At 38.0% G+C, this 16,657-nt stretch overlaps 1 protein-coding gene across 1 annotated transcript; it reads left to right on the top strand.

The window, feature by feature from the left end:
• The first annotated feature begins 9,056 nt into the window (after positions 1 to 9,056).
• cdo1 (cysteine dioxygenase, type I) lies at positions 9,057 to 14,609 on the top strand. Its single transcript, XM_034091022.2, has 5 exons — positions 9,057 to 9,303; positions 10,482 to 10,559; positions 11,230 to 11,387; positions 12,409 to 12,578; positions 13,651 to 14,609. Exons 1-5 carry the CDS (start codon positions 9,134 to 9,136, stop codon positions 13,678 to 13,680), a joined length of 606 nt encoding a protein of 201 aa, XP_033946913.1. The 5' UTR covers positions 9,057 to 9,133; the 3' UTR covers positions 13,681 to 14,609.
• The last annotated feature ends 2,048 nt before the right edge of the window (positions 14,610 to 16,657 follow it).

Genomic DNA, 16,657 nt, shown 5'->3' with positions numbered 1-16,657 from the left:
CTTTTCATTTGCCCCGTACGATGGGCGCTGTCAGTGATGAAAGTGGAGGGTGTTGGCTTATCAGGCGTCCGCAGCTCACAGCCAAAGTGGGTGTGGGATCGAGCGAGAGAGATAAATGCAATTTATGCAAACAAATATTTCCAAGGCACTCTTTTATAATTATTGGGGTAAACAGGTTTGAAATAATTTCAATGTTTACTATAGGACACTAAGGACAGTAAACCAGACATATCGTTTAAAACTTGAGATACAAAAATATGCAGAAATAAATGTTAACTAGGTCAAATAAGATATGAATGAACAACAAAAATAAAATAAGTTGCATTTATTTGTTATTGGCTATGGTAGGTTATTGGTTATGTTCACATATTTGGTTATTAAAATGTAAACCAATCTTTTTCATATGGGTGTTTAGAGTTCTACCCCCGGTCAGGTCTCTAGTAATGTGTGCTCAAAGTGCACCCGATTGAAGCATTTTACTTTAAATGTTCAAACATTTCTTCCTGGGGGGGGCATACCCCCGGACCCCACAAGAGGATGTGACGTCCACACCCCAATTCAAACATGTTCATTCAATACCGAATATATTTGAAGCCTTTTTGATGTATATATAATAACCAACATGTCAATACGTTTCTGTTTTTGTAGTATATTGGTCTTTTGTAGAGATTTTTCATTTATTCTTTATATATTCTATTGTGTATTCCTTGGGTACTTTTATCTTTTCTATTATACGATTGAAGTAAATGTGGGAAGCGTTTAACAACAGCCATTTACTTCAAAGATTGTTCTCAATGTTATTCTTATTTTTGTTAATCCTGGAAGAATGCCAGAAAAAAATACATTCTCTTCAAGAATAAAAAAAACATGACATCAGTAATTGTGAAAACAAATTAAATAAGTTGTTAGGTTAAGTCAGGGCCGGTTTTTGGCATAGGCGACATAGGCGGTTGCCTAGGGCGCCAGATCTGGGGGGGGGGGGGGGGGGGCGCTGCGCTGGCAGCTCTTTTGACTGTTTGCGCTCATCCTAATTTTCGGCCTTGATGTAACAACATTCATAATTAAGTCAAGGTAACACCCTTTTCACCCCGGTTACACTTTTCATTTGCCCTGTACGATGGATGCTGTAAGTGATGAAAGTGGGGGGTGTTGGCTTATCTGGCACCCGCAGCTCACAGCCAAAGTGGGCGTGGGATCGAGCAAGAGAGATAAATTCAATTTATGTAAACAAATATTTCCAAGGCACTCTTTTATAATTATTGGGGTAAACAGGTTTGAAATCATTTCAATGTATACTATAGGACAGTAACCAAAAATATCGTTTAAAACTTGAGAGATACACATACATGTTAACTAGGTAAAATAAAATATGAATGAACAACAAAAATAAAACAAGTTGCATTTATTTGCTATTGGCTATGGTAGATTATTGGTTATGTTCACATATTTGGTTATTAAAATGTAAACCAATCTTTTTCATATGGGTGTTTTACGGCCCGTCCACACAGCGGCGTGCGTTGCAAGCTTCACCATTCACTTTGAATGGGGTAACGTCACTTTGCTGGCGTGGCTCGCTGCAAAAGTTGAGCAATGTTCAAGTTTTGAAGCCACGGCAGAAGCGTTATCGAATCATATGACAGTACAAGCTCTAGCCAATCAAACCGCTGCTTGTATGTCAGGGGCGGGAGATTCATGTGATTGGTTGTTGGTTGAGTTTCAGACACGCCCGCCGGGAAGCTTCAACGCACGCCGCTGTGTGGACGGCCGTTAGAGTTGTACCCCCTAGATCAGGTCTCTAGTAATGTGTGCTCTAAGTGCACCAGATTGAAGCATGTTACTTTAAATGTTCAAACATTTCTTCCCGGGGGGGCATACCCCGGACCCCCCTAGAGGATGTGATGTCCTCACCCCAATTAAAACATGTTCATATAATACTGAATACATTTGAAGCCTTTTTGATGTATATAACCAACATGTCAATAAGTTTCTGTTTATGTAGTGCATTGGTCTTTTGTAGAGATTTTTCATTTATTCTTTATATATTCTATTGTGTATTACTTGGATACTTTTATTTGTTCTACTGAACGATTTTCTGGCAAGGGGGGGCGCCAGCTAAAATCTCGCCTAGGTCAGCAAATTGGTTAGAACCGGCCCTGATGGTGTAGGAAACGGGCTCCGTGTTACAAGACGGGTCGGGGGTTTGGCGGTACCACTGCAGACTCTCTGCACACACACACACACACCGCTGCAGATTCTCTGCACGAAGGAGCCACGGTGCTGCAGCTCCTGATCGGAGCAGAGACACACGTTCACTAAGCGGAACAACTATATCCTGTCACAGAGATCTGCTATTTTAAATTTTTAAGTCAACACATATCGACCCTAAATAAAGTCTATATTAAGAACGAGAGATGTTTTGACATTATGGCTTAAACAAATGACAAATGAGCGAGGGTGATGACGTCAGAGCATCGTCCTATGTGCCGGGGCTGAGCCCCGGACAGCCCCGGCCCAATTCAACCCCTGGTTAGAGGCCCTATCAGTATGTCTGGACTGCACAGACAGGTCAAATACATTAGAACAGAATTGTCCCCATTTTGTCTTTAATAGTTGAAATTAAGTCACCGAATGCAAGTAGTCGCCTTAGCTTATTTATTTGTTATGAGATGTGAATTACTGTTCAATTTAGTTGATGTAATAATCATTTGGTTTCTTTTACATTAAAAAAAAAAAGGTCTTATGTTTTTGTTCGGGGGGAGGCCCTTTTTCCAGTTTAGAGCAATAGCCCCTCCGCCTGCCTGCCTGCCTGCCTGCCCGCCCGCCTGCCCGCCCTACTAGTTGTTTTGTTTGGAAAGGTTTTGTCATTCTATTGCTCTTTACCGGCACCTGCAGAGCACAGGACTTTACATTGTACTTACAATTTTACATTGTAACTTAGCCTGTACTTCAACATCAATGCATGTGCTCGATATATGCTGTATTGAACCAATAAACTAAAACAAACTAACTGTATCACTATAACATGATGATGATGATGATGATGATGATGATGATGATGATGATGATGATGATGATGATGATGATGGTGATAAAAAATGCATCTAACGTTCCGCTGTTCATTATAATATAAAAACAGAGCATTAAACAAACCATCATGCTCTTACTTTGAAATCATGCGGAAATGTCGTCATCAGCGGGCAATCACGTGGTTTCCGAAAATAACCGAGTGACACGAGTAGATTTTAGAAGAGACCGGCGGAAAATATGTCTCAAAATTCCGTGTGTGTAAAAAGACGATCCACGAGCAGAGATTTGAGATCCGCAAGCGCATTTTTGGTCGACAAATACAAAATGGATTCACAAATGCCTGATCGAAAGTTGTACATGTTAAAGAGATATTCACAGATTTTTTTTTTATTTGTGAAAATATTTAGCGTATTTGCAGATCCGTTTTACACTTGCACATTTTTTGGTGAGTTTGCAAATCTTTTAAATGCATTTGTGGATGGTGTTTTACATTTACAAATCACATATTTACACACAAATTATTTTTATGTTCACACAAATAATTATGAGACATATCTATGCCCATAGTGTACCCTTTACTGCAGTGTCTACAGCTTCCTCTCTTGGTCTTCCCTGGAAAATGTGTCCTTGCGTACATCCAGTGGAGGTGATTTCTTGGATGGGGCCCCGTTTGGTGGACTCCCATCACCTGAGGATGGTCTCTTCTGAGCATTCAACGGGCATTCAACGGGCTCCTTGATGTCACTGTCGCTGCACTCCCGTTGCCTGAAGATGGTCGTCCTCTCTTTGGTGTTTTCAGAGGAGTTGTGTTCACCTCATTAGAACAGAATCAATCAAGATACATGTTAAAAATACATTAGGATACAAGTCAAAAATATTTGAGTGAAATATAAAAAAAATAGCCTACTACAAACGGCAAATAGCAGAAATGCATTCTTACCAGGATGAGAGAAGATGCTAGATCTGCCTGAAACTGCCTCCTGTTGCAGAGGAGCCAGGCGTTGATCACGGAAAGGATGATGGTGTGCCAGAAGATGTACACGTACCAGCGTCGGGACTTCATGGGTCTGGTCCAGCTCTGGACCGCTCTGCTGTCATACCATTTGACAGCACAGATGTTGTGGTTGGCCTCCACTCGGATGTCAAAGCTTCCTCTCCCTTTTTTCCTTCAAGCTCTTCTCCTCTTCAAGGTTACAGTTGGGTAAGCACACCTGCCCGGCTGTTCCCACATAACGAATTCCACGTTCAAGGAGCATCACTACAAAATCACTACCAAATGTTAATTTAGTAATTATCATATTAAAAGGGATACATCCAAGTTTCCCAAAACATTTCAGAAAGAACTGTTTCTGCCAGAACCAGAGTTAAATGTATTTTTGTAATTAATTAACTGATAAGATACAAGTAGAGTTTACAATATTGCTACAGATATCATTTCACATTCTTTTATCAGAAATAATGTATTCATTTATTCAATTCTGGTCTTAATTCAAAAATCTTAACAGAGGACACATTTAGAACTTAGTTATAGTGAATTATCAAAGACATTATATTTCTATTAGTGTTTTATTTCCATATGTGAACAACATTTAGCTGACGCTTTTATCCAAAGCGATTTACAATAAGTGCACACTGTGTTGTAATATTACAACATAGACATAAGCTGCTCAAAATCAAATGTTATGAATGTATTCCACAACAACTAAATATGTACATGTTCTATACATTGTAATAATCACAACAACATGTTTTAAGGCATTTTACTTCCTTGAATCTGACAAATCCAGTCCAATAAAACAAAGAGATGTTGCTCGTTTGAAGATTCTGAAGTTTTGTGAGTGTATGGCCACTGGCCAGAGGGCAGGACCTATAAACACATGTAGCCTACTACCCAATAGTGTCACGATCCTAATGTTATGTCACGTTTTTAGTTTAGTTCTGTCTTGTTTTGGGTGTTATTTTGTAATTATGTTCTCCCTGTCTCTTGTCTTCCTTCCTGTGTTTTTCCTCCTGTGTCTGATTGTCTAATTGTGTTCACCTGTAGCCCTTGTGTTTCTACCTCCCCTGTCCAGCTGCTTCTTGTCCCGTGATTACCCCTCTCTGTATTTAGTCTTGTCTTTTCCTGTGTTCCCCTGTTGGTTCATTGTTTGTCTCCCCTGTCTCCCTCCATGTTGGTCACGGTCAGGTTTGTGTGTTTATGCTACCTTGTGCTATCTATGTTTTCGATTCATGCCATGTTTTTGTTTATCAGCTTTTAAATAAAGCTCGCTTTTGTTTCTAGACCTTTTTTGTAGTCTGCATTTGGGTCCTACATTTTCCGCTCTCTTAACAGTGGTCTTAACAAATAGCATTGTGAGGCTGAACAAAAGGACCTTTTGACTATGTAAATGTATTCTTTAAAAAAACAAAACATTTTCGGACTTTTTTAGGATAGCTTAAAGCAGGCATCCTCAAAGTACGGACTCTGGTCCGGATCCGGACCGAACCACAACTGTCTCTGGACTCTGAGCAAATTATACTTTTCATATGTATTATCTGTGTTATCTGCGAGACATCGCCACAACGCAACGAGTCAAAATGATCCGCTATGTCCATAGACTGCAAACAGCGCTCATCGGACATTTATGAGAGAAAGTCTCTAATGTCCGAGTGCAAGTGAATACAGCACAAGATGCACGTCATGTAACTCCTCCCCCGGTCCTGGCGCGAGCGTGGACATATGATTGGCGGCGATTTCATTTGAACGAGACGGCGCAAAACGAGAAGCATTCGGACCCAAGCACAGAAGGAATGAGGTATTTGCGGTCTACACTGACAGAGAAGAGACTGTCAGTTTGGCTGTACTCAGCATTGAATCAAAACGCACTAAAGCTGTTGATCTTAATACGTTTGTGAGGCGTTTTGCTGAACAAAATGGTAATCGCCGCATTCAGCTGTAGACACGTCAACTTGATGCTCTGCTCACGGATGAGCATACAAAACTATTAAGATGATGACCTTACGTGTGTAAATATATTTTTTTCTTTGAGGGGGTCTGCCCCCAAAAAACAGTTTTAAGTCCTGAGAAAGTCAAATAAGACGGTGTGTAAAACTTCACTGCCCAGCCAAAAAAAAGTAACCACTTTGATTTAACTAGGTTAGTAGGTAAGGACATTCCACTGGATAATAACTGAAGTATAAAAGAATGCATGACTGAAGTGATGGAGACCATGTTGAAGGCAAACAAAAAGAGGAAATAACAGGTCAAATCAAGCAAATCCCCCTTTCAGATTCCACAGCAACCAGAAGAACATAAATACTGGCTGGTGATTTGATTAATCAGCTTTGTGATGGAATAAAAAATGCACAGTGCATTTCCTTAGCTGTGGATGAGTCCACTGACACCGCTGACATTGCTCAGTTGCTGGTGTTTGTGAGTTTTTATGATGAGGCAAAGGGGGAGTTTGTTGAAGATGTGTTGGGCCTGACGAGGGGGCAAGACATTTATAAAGCAGTAATGGGAATGCTGAATGAAAAAGAGTGCAGCTGCCTTTATTCATCATAACTGTGCAGCTCTTACACTGCGACTCTGAGGGATCAAGCACAGACACAATAACAATGAAAACTGCTGCATACAGATTATTTTTGTTTTTGCAACCTCGTGTTAAGAATCTTGTTGCAATTGTTTAAAAGTTTGAATGACCATAAGAAATGGACCTTTGTCTTATTGAAACATTTATTTTGGACCTTTAAGATTTGTATTTGAGTACCCCTGGCTTAAAGTAATGTTGTAAAATTACAACAGTGGGCCTCACAGGGTTAACAAAATAAGTTACATTGCTGATTTTTAGTTATTTGTCTATTCATATACTTCTGTCTTTATTGAATATTTTAGCCTTGCTGTTTTATGCCTTCTTTGTCTTGGATCTTTACACTTGCATTGACTGTAAGAATTTTGTTTTTCCACCAAGAAAGTGCATCATAAGGAAACATTTAGTCATTAGGAGTATACTTGAGTATTCTTCATCTATTAATTTGAATGCTAATGTAGTATAGTATAGTTAGTGATGTTTTTTATTTATGGATATGATACTTGCTTATAGGTTTTGCCAGTCAATAAATGTTCTGTTATTAGTACCATTAGCAGATAGAAACAAAACGGAGCATTTGGAAAAGAGAAATAGTAACTCAAAATAGAACCTGTGTTCAATTGTTGGGAGCAATTAAAAATCAAGTGCAATATTGTTTTATTTCATATTAAGAAATGCCATAAGGATTCCCAGATCTTGCAGACATGTTATCTGATGTAGTCATTGTCGTTTGAGATGGAATAATCTGCATACACTTGTTTGAAATAATGTGTAAACTAAATAACTAGATTATATGTAATTTGGCATTAAGACAATGTATATGAATTACTGTCATAACAGAGCATCATTCAAAATCTCAGTTCACTGGTACCACACATATTGTAGACTGTATGGTACTCCATACAGTTGGTTGGAGTTGCCACAAGGAGGAGCAACAGCACATTTGGTGTTGGTGATGTGGCAGCTCAGAGAAAAAACTTCTGATGAAGGAACATTCTCCATTTTATTTTTTATTTAACTAATCTGTTTCTTGGAAAATAAAATGGGGGGGGGGGGGGGGTGTGCTGTTCCTACTAAAGTATGTCACTTTGCATTCTCAAAAAGGTATTTCAAAGTGTCTATAAGCAAGACGTTGTACTCAAAGTTGAAACTGAGCTCAGTGATATTTGATATGTTGTACAGCCACTGCTTCACGCAAAAACAAACTTTGTACATTTAATCTGCAGCACATATGATCCACAATAACATAACTACTACATACAAGCTTCATCTGACATGTTGTTTTTTTTAACAGTGAGACTTATATGAATGACCTGTATGCAGAGGAATGCGTTATTCACAAAAATTATTGATGGTTTTGTTCGAACAGAGACGCTGGACTGACTGCCAGACTGTGCCATGACTTGCTGACTTGCCGTAGGATGGGGTATATGAAAACATGGACAGAAGCATCTCTCCCTGTTTTAGGCATATGTTTCTGTTTTTGTAGATAAGTCTATCTCAAAGACACATATTCACTTAAAGTATGAACACAGATGTGTACTTTGCACAGGAAGCCTTAAAGTCAAGCATTTAGGCATTTGCTCAATTTGCCTCTTGTTTACTGAGCCGAGACTTCAGATGAAATGGGTGGACTGTTGGAGTTATAAAAAACATATTTAATGCAGCAGCTACTACTAAATGTCAACTGTGACTTTTCACAGTTACGTTTTACTTTCAAAGTGGGAAACCCCTTGTCGTTTTTATTTGACTTTTTCATTTAATTAAATATTTAATCATTCTTAAGTGGGGTGACAAGGACACAAGTCTTAAATTAAGTAAATCCTTTTGCATCTGCAGTGTTAATAATTCACTTCCCCATTGTCCTTCTTCTTTCCTTTGGCTGTTTTAACCTAAAGTTCTACTTAATACATATTTTTCGTAATGCATTACAACATTCATGTCATAATTAAATAATCACCTAATGCAAACAATGGTGATTACATTCCTAATTTTTTTTTTATCATATCCACCCAGACAGGCTAAATGCCAGCAACCATGATATTGTTTTTGCCAAACCGTAAAAAAAAGTTGTTTTGGTCTGCACACACCTTGGACATGTTTGTTATTGAGTTTTCTGAGGAAAGGGCACACAAAACGAGGCTGGATATCTATTGTTGTGGAAATGCCTCAATGAGAGAGAGGGAAAGGGGGAGGTTGTATTTGTGACAACGTGGTGGACTCAAAAAGGATTAGTCCAAGTTCTTAATGTGTGAGATGAATGCATATGTTATATAATATCAAATTTATAATATTTACGGTGTGATTGGCATGACAATTAATCCATATATTTTCCATATATCATTATGTGCTCATGAAAACAAATATTTAAATGAGAATACGTGCTGTAGCTGTGCAGCTAATGGTACAGTCCAACACCAGTTCTCCCCCAAATTGCGGCACCGTCCTATAAAAAGTAGCGAGCGCACAAAGTTGGTGCGACAGACTTGTTGTTTTGACTGAAGTGAAATATCTAAAATATAACTTCCTGCAGAGAGATGGAGCACACAGAGGTGGGGAAGCCAGAATCGTTGGAGGATCTGATAAAAATCCTGCATCAAATTTTCGAGAGTGACAACATCAATGTTGAGGAGGTTCAACATATAATGGAGGCATATGAGAGCAACCCCCAGGACTGGATGAAGCATGCAAAGTTCGACCAGTACAGGTAAAAATGTGATTGTTTATTAACGCTCATGATATTTGACTGCCATTAACTAATCAGATATAACACGTTTATTATGCTGATGCACTTTGCACTGTGGATTCGTAGCCTTGTCTGTCGCCTTGGCCTAGTGTGTTCATGCTTTTACTCCAGTCCAAATGTTGTTGTTACATTTTTTTAACTTTTGTTAATATTGTGTGTCTGTATCTGATCTTGATTTTGTTGCAAATCAACGATGGCTGTTCTCGTAGGAGCTGCCCTTGACATGACGAATATAGTGAAGTTAGAAGGTTATTCATAACGTTTGCAAATAATTGCACATTCACAACATTAATTCAATATTTAAAAAATAATCGGGCTCATGTTTGAACAAAAACCAGTTCTTGCAAATGAATGAATGCAGATTTCGTCACATCGTATTTGAATAAAAGAGAGGAAAAACCCGACTTCTGCCAAATTCATAAGAATGCAGTCTATTTAGGAACACTGCTCCTACATTAGGCTGACAACCTTATACAAAACAGTTTATTTTAAATTCTAAATGTTTAAATCTGCAGTGGAGAAAAAAATAGAGTGCTCAAACGCTTTGAATAGCTTCAGTGAGGGGTCAATGGAGGGAGGGTGAGGGTGCCATCCAATCAACACTGAGAACACACACCCGAATGACTGTCTGTTGTCCGCGAGGGAGCTGCAGCTGCCTCAAAAACATTTGTAGAGACTGCCGGAATCACACAGAGCACAACAACGTGCAGAGTAATGTTTACAGAACAAGCACGGACGCAAAATGGCCTATATGACATCATTGGGGTATCTGTATGGAAATAAAATAAAGAAAAAACATTAAGTATCACCTTGTTGTCGGTTAGTGTGGGGTCCAGCAGGAATTTAGTGCGGGTGACATTAAACAGTTGTCCATTATAGGTAATCCTACAACAGGTTAACTGTATGGAAACGGCAATAAATTAGAATAATATTGGCAAATTGGACATTTAAATCAAATAAAGATCATAGTGTTTAAATCTTGGTCACATTGAGATTTAGCTTTGTCCTAAAAATGATTGAAAAAATATTGAGAATTAGCATTCAATGTAAAACGTTTGACAACGCCTCTTCTCTGGACTCCTTTGGGATATTTGCTATGCACTTTATATCTCCCTGTTTAACACTGTCCTCTTCTTTAGGTACACAAGAAACTTGGTGGACGAGGGTAACGGGAAATTCAACCTCATGATTCTGTGCTGGGGAGAAGGCCATGGCAGGTGAGATGCTCCCGCCTGCAAATTGAGGGTTGACATCACAAACACAATTGTTGCTTATTTTATTGCATCATACAATAACATCCAAATTGTGTTTAGCTATTTAGCAAGATCTCAGCGATAACTTCAAATGAAAAGCTATGATACATGTTGCATAAAGCTATACAATCTATCGTGTATTCAAGTGATTTTCTGTGGAAATTATTGTCTCACAGTAATAGAGATAAAGAGAGTCCAATGTTCTACCACGGAAAGGCTGTCCAAACAGATGTTATTTAGTGATATCTATTGCATGTTGCTCCTTTTGAGCCTATATCACCTGAACACCTAATACATAAGTATAGACATTGAGATATTCATTTGAGTTTGTTTTGGGTTGATAATATAAATGTTATATTTTTATGAAAATATAACAGAACATTTCTTTCACCTACTGAAGGACGGCCATGAAAACGGGCATTACATGATATTATGTATAAAAGTAATATGTGTCAGTCTGGAGGAAGAGTTTGAATTTCATATCTCAAGAAGAAGAGTTTCTGAGAACTGGCTCTGACCCTGCTAATGAATCTGAGAAGTTCCTTAAAGGGCAGATTTATAATGGTGCTTTTAGTCCAAAGGTTATGACAAGGATCTCACACTGTATGCTTGTTTTTATCTTTTCCATTTGCAGTAGCATCCATGATCACTCGGACTCGCATTGTTTTATGAAGCTGCTGCAGGGTCAGCTCAAGGAGACCCTGTTTGACTGGCCGGAGAATAAATCCAAAGGAGAAATGGTCCTGAAGTCACAGAGAATCCTCCAGGAAAACACGGTTGCGTACATTAATGGTGAGAAACCAGACAGACATAGTGTTTCTATCCTTTTAACTAGGCTTGATTGTTAATCAGGGTATATGCAGGAATCCTGTAGTCAGATGTAATACCTCTGAAGACCTTTTTTAAGACCCTTTCCATACATTTTAAGACCTCATCGCCACTTTGAGTTTTAACCGGTTACATTGGTGACACACTTCACCTCACATTTACTATATACAGTATTGATTGTCCTTCCTTCTTATCTTCCAACCATTTGGATGCAAACTTGCATTTCCCCATAACGATGTTGTTTAACAACCGGTGTAAACGGACCTTCGCGCGCTATCAAGCAGTGAGCGTGCGATGTCCTGTTCAGATGACGTCAAACCCAAAGAGATGCCATAAATAAACTACACAGAATCACACTACACACCTACGCCATGATTACATTCAGGCACACTGTAGAATACAACCTCTTTGGACAATTTATATACTTATTGAAAACAAGATACAAAATGTAATACCTTGGAAAATGCTGTTTAATACTTTTTAATAGCCTTCTTTTCCGCTAAATTGATTTATCAACTTTTAATACTTTTTAAGACCCTGTTAATTCATCATTTTTAAAATATGTTAATTATACTTTGTTTGTGTGAAACTGGTGCTTAATATGAGGAAACCCTCTCATTATATGCCTTGTAAATGCAACAAAAGCTCTCTACATTTTCTTTCCCAGATGAAATATATATTATCACTGTCAGAAGTCTGTGCAAATTAGTTATTTGTGTGGCACTTTTTACAGCAAAGTTTCCAACCTCTGCAGTTGCATAATGTCAAACTGGTCTCAGAGGAGTTAGGAGCCGGTTCTTAGTTTACAATGAATAGTATTCATGTCTCTCCCCACCTCTCTGCTGACGGAGTGCTTCCCTCGGCAGAGCCCTGGTGTGATGTTTGTTGGTTGCAGCACTCAGGCAGTGCCTCTGTGTGTCAATTCACAGCATTCCAGTAGTCTAAATGTATGTTTTTAAATTGTGTGTGTTTGTGCATATTTTAGACTCCATTGGCCTGCATCGTGTGGAAAATGGCAGCCACACAGAGTGCGCTGCCAGTTTGCACCTGTACTGTCCCCCGTTCCAGGCCTGCCAGACCTTTGACCAGCGGACGGGGCACACGAACATCGCCAAGATGACCTTCTGGAGCAAAAACGGGGAGAGAACTCCATTTGTAAGCAACTTTGTATCACTATTTACATTTAAAGTAACTAAAAAGTTGTGTGTTGATGTTTTGGTCTTTGGATTCCTACATTTTGCAAAGTAAATTCTGTAGGTGGAAGTTATGAGACTCTTAATGTGACAAGTTAAATATGTGACTTGTTGACACGTTTTTAATCACAGCATTGCATGCCAAACACTAACAGCCTAAATATATAGCTTTAGATGTTAGCAACAGCCGGACAGAGAGAGACAAAGATTAATGTATACAAACAAATAAAATACTTAATGCACATGTGCTATAGATGATTGCATTAATGTACAATGTCTCAACCCTAACCCGGTAATAAAGTCTTTTTTTTTGTTACCACATATTGCCACCACAAACAGGATCAGTGCAGACAGTTAATTGAATTTCCTCGCCTCCCTGCCTGAAGAGCAGGAAGTGGGACGTTTTTATACGGTCTTGCTACTCTCATTAAGCTTAGTTTGCAGAAAATCACAGCAGCACCCCTTGAAGATTCAGGCTTGGAAGTTTCCATTACATATACATTAAATGTGTTCCAATTGCTGCCGTTTCAACAAAAATTATGCTTATGTTAAAAATAAATGTTATTAATTGAAAATGGCATGCAAATGAAAACAGCACAAAGACGTAAAACAATAGCACAGAAAGAATAAGACCTCTGCCTGCTTTGGTTCCCCTGCCACAACTGTGGTCTCATCTGAAATGCACAAGTTGTATAAGCATACCTTGACCATAACACTGTTAAGTATCTGCGTTAGATTGCAACACCAAACAGAGGAGATAAGATGGTAGAAGTACGTAAGTGTTAGGACACAACAAACTTAACTCGCTACACGCCTCTTGCTCTCAACTCTGGTTGTGGGCTGAGGTTTTGTTTTTTTCGTATTCATGACCAATTGTGCTGTAATTAATTTTGACATCTTAAGTCTAATGGTGTAAACTGACTTGAAATAGTTCTGTTTTTGCTTAGTTTAGTACTTGTGAGTCTATGTATTACTATTATTCAGTGACTAATGACCTGACCCTAGTCTAACTAGTTTCTGCCATTTTTTTCCAGGAGACCACAGTTTCACAAGAGAACAACTAATGGTCGCTCCTGATGATGAAGACACACACATTTAAAATGACAATGTTGTGAAATTGTTTCAAGGAAAAACTGCTGGGGAAGCGAAATGTGGACCTACTATGACTAAACAACCCATTTAAAAAATCAGCTGGTTCAAAAGGACAACCCAGTAATTAGAATGGCTTTATCGCTGCCCAGTGTGAGCTTGGCAAATACTGATGAGCACAGGACGAATGCATGAATAGGCTTGGACATGGATTGAATCTGCCTTTTGTTTGCTGGGCCTGAGGAGACCCTTTTCCAATAACAACATTCCTGTTCATCCACGACCTGTGTAACCACACTTTTGTAAAGTTATGGCCCATAGTCTAAGAGTATAGTTTTAGCTTTTCAAAGAGGGGGGAAATATTGCTTTTATAGTGTTTAATTTTTATCTCTGAAGAAGAAAAAACCTTTTCTGCAATCAACAGTTTTGTTATCGATGGAGCACTTTTATAGCTGTATTTACTGTCAATTTATACCACTCAAAATTGTCTTAACACCTGTTGCAAATCTCAAATTGTACCCATTTTTTTGTTTTGTTTGCATTTGGTAAAAAGAAATGTAAAGCTTTAGAGTTGTGTTGTTTTTAAAAGTGCGATGGTTGTAATTTATTTGCGGGGGAAGAGTTTTTGAATCAGCGAGCTTCCGTGTTACTTCTTAATGTATTCATCCTTAAGTTTTAAACAAGTCTTTTGTATTATTAGACAACATGTTCAGATAAAGCTCATACCTTTTCTCAGGATTTTGGCATATTTTACTTGTAGCTGTATTTATATAGTGTGTAATTTTTGCAGCATAGCACCTCTCCTAGCACCGTCAAATGCATGAATGATTTCTGTGATGCAGTAAAAGATAAATCTGGCCATAACTGTAGCGCAATAAAACCATTACACTTTCATAGAACTGCACTTTGTGTTGTCCTCATTTTTTTCTGTTTGTGTCTGTATGCAAAGAGCTTGTTTGGTACACCTGGAGAAAACTGTCAAAAGCCAAAATAACAGCTGATGATTCATGTGTATCAGTATCCCTTATTGTGAAGCACTTTGAGATTTGTCTTGGCAGATGAGAAGCGCTATATAAATTAAATATATTATTATGTGTGCCTTTTGCTGTCGGATGCTGGGTGTAAACATTTACATTTATTTGTTTCAGTGCCTCTTACTGATATAGTAAATATTTGCTAGCAACCCCTAATGGTTGATTAATAGACAATGAAAGTATATTAGTCATGTGGAAATTGCAGCGAATTGTCAAGAGATAAGCTGTCTGGTTTCAGCCAGCAAGCAAACTAATGCAAGCGCTGCCCTCTGTACTTTGATACGAGGTTAATATTGATTGATGATTAACTTGACCAATAAGCAGATTATGTTATTGGATCATTGATAACAATTTTCAAGAACCAGCTATTCAGCTGATGTCTGTTCCAATTTGTATCTCCTTGGCATGCAACAAGTGTATTAACTGACTAGTGTGTAAGTATAATGAATGAATTTGAAAGATAAGGCACAATTGAAGACGGGAGTGTACATGCAAAGCTCCAGTTCTCTGTAAAACTATACTGCACTATAAATACTGAAACTTTACCTTTGTATAAATTGTTTATATCAAGCTGTACAACACTCAGTGCACTTTTTATTTTACCTAAACAAGTTCATCTACAGTTTGTAATGTTTTACATTAAGTTGAATAGACAAAATAAGTGGTAAATAGGTAAAGTGTAAGTCATATGGTTGCTTATCAGATCTAATTGATTGTTTCAAGCACAAGAAAATAAAACACCAGGACATTTTGTCAGTCCAGCTGCATTTTTGTCACATTTAAAATGAAAATGTTACAACCCTTACTGCCTTTATTGGTCTCCTTCCTTAGAGACCGTTTTATTTTTTTACATCCACCGTTTTGTTCAAACAGGCCAAAATGGACAGTTTGTGCAAGCAACAATATGCGTCAGTAGTCACATTTCGTCATTATTTGCCTTTGCTGAGAGCACACAGTGTGAGAGGTGAGATTGATAGATAACTCCTCAGGTTAACTCTGTGCCAGGTCAATCGTGGGATGGCCTGCAGTGTGTTATATAATATTAATTGCCCTACCCTTTATCCTGATACACTCTATTTGGATCAAGTGAGTGATAGTAATGCTTCCTATCTAATGATTCATCCATCAATAAAACAAAGCAATCCATAACAGAATATTGCCAGTTGCTGACTCATCAACATAAAGAAAATTGAGCGTCTTATATTAAAACAAGGACTCTGTTTACAGACTGCAGATTAAAATGTGAATTAAACATCTAATGAGAAACATCATTACATTATTTATCAAAATACAGGGTCGGGTTTCTCTTTAAAGCTGCATCAATGGTGCTCTTCTTAATACAATACTATATTTTTTATCTTTACATTTCAAAGGGCACACACTTCTGATTAGATACATACTGATGTTGAGGTTGGACACTGTTGACTTGACAATGTTGTCCATATAAGTATATTTGAATATGTTTGATTCTTTACCATTTCTTACCGTGTGTTTTTTCTGTATTTAATTACTTATAAGTGTGTGGTTGTCAGTTGGCTCTATTTTAAAAGATGCTATTATAATATTTGTAGGTGTATATAGATTGGGTGCTCCTTGCTACACTTGAATTTACATGAACAAACATCTCCTCTTTTACTGCATGCGACTATTTCTTTTGTTGATTTGATGTTTTTTGTGTTAATGAGCAACACTACTTTCATGTGTGAGGGATCTATATCTGTTTATTTGAATAAACGCCAATGCAGTTAATTGTCCTGATTATTTGGTTACATACTGATCACATTCTTCAGGCCTCTTTTATAACACACAGTAACTGCAGCTAATATAACTCATATTTGAATATTCCTACAAAAGTTATACTTTTGTGTTATTTTTCATATCAGATATTTGTTTTTCTTTCATTTGACATTTACCTGTT

Source organism: Pseudochaenichthys georgianus, chromosome 9 (genome assembly GCF_902827115.2).
Source record: "Pseudochaenichthys georgianus chromosome 9, fPseGeo1.2, whole genome shotgun sequence".
Lineage (NCBI taxonomy): Eukaryota > Metazoa > Chordata > Actinopteri > Perciformes > Channichthyidae > Pseudochaenichthys > Pseudochaenichthys georgianus.
This window is presented reverse-complemented; position numbering and strand designations above follow the sequence as displayed.

What these genes read in the sequence shown, in the direction of transcription:
- cdo1 (XM_034091022.2), top strand. Translation starts at nt 9,134, where the DNA reads ATGGAGCACACAGAGGTGGGGAAGCCAGAATCGTTGGAGGATCTGATA. An exon ending in TGGGGAGAAGGCCATGGCAG is followed by an intron (nt 10,560 to 11,229) that starts GTGAGATGCTCC and finishes TTCCATTTGCAG; the next exon opens with TAGCATCCATGATCACTCGG. An exon ending in CACGGTTGCGTACATTAATG is followed by an intron (nt 11,388 to 12,408) that starts GTGAGAAACCAG and finishes TGCATATTTTAG; the next exon opens with ACTCCATTGGCCTGCATCGT.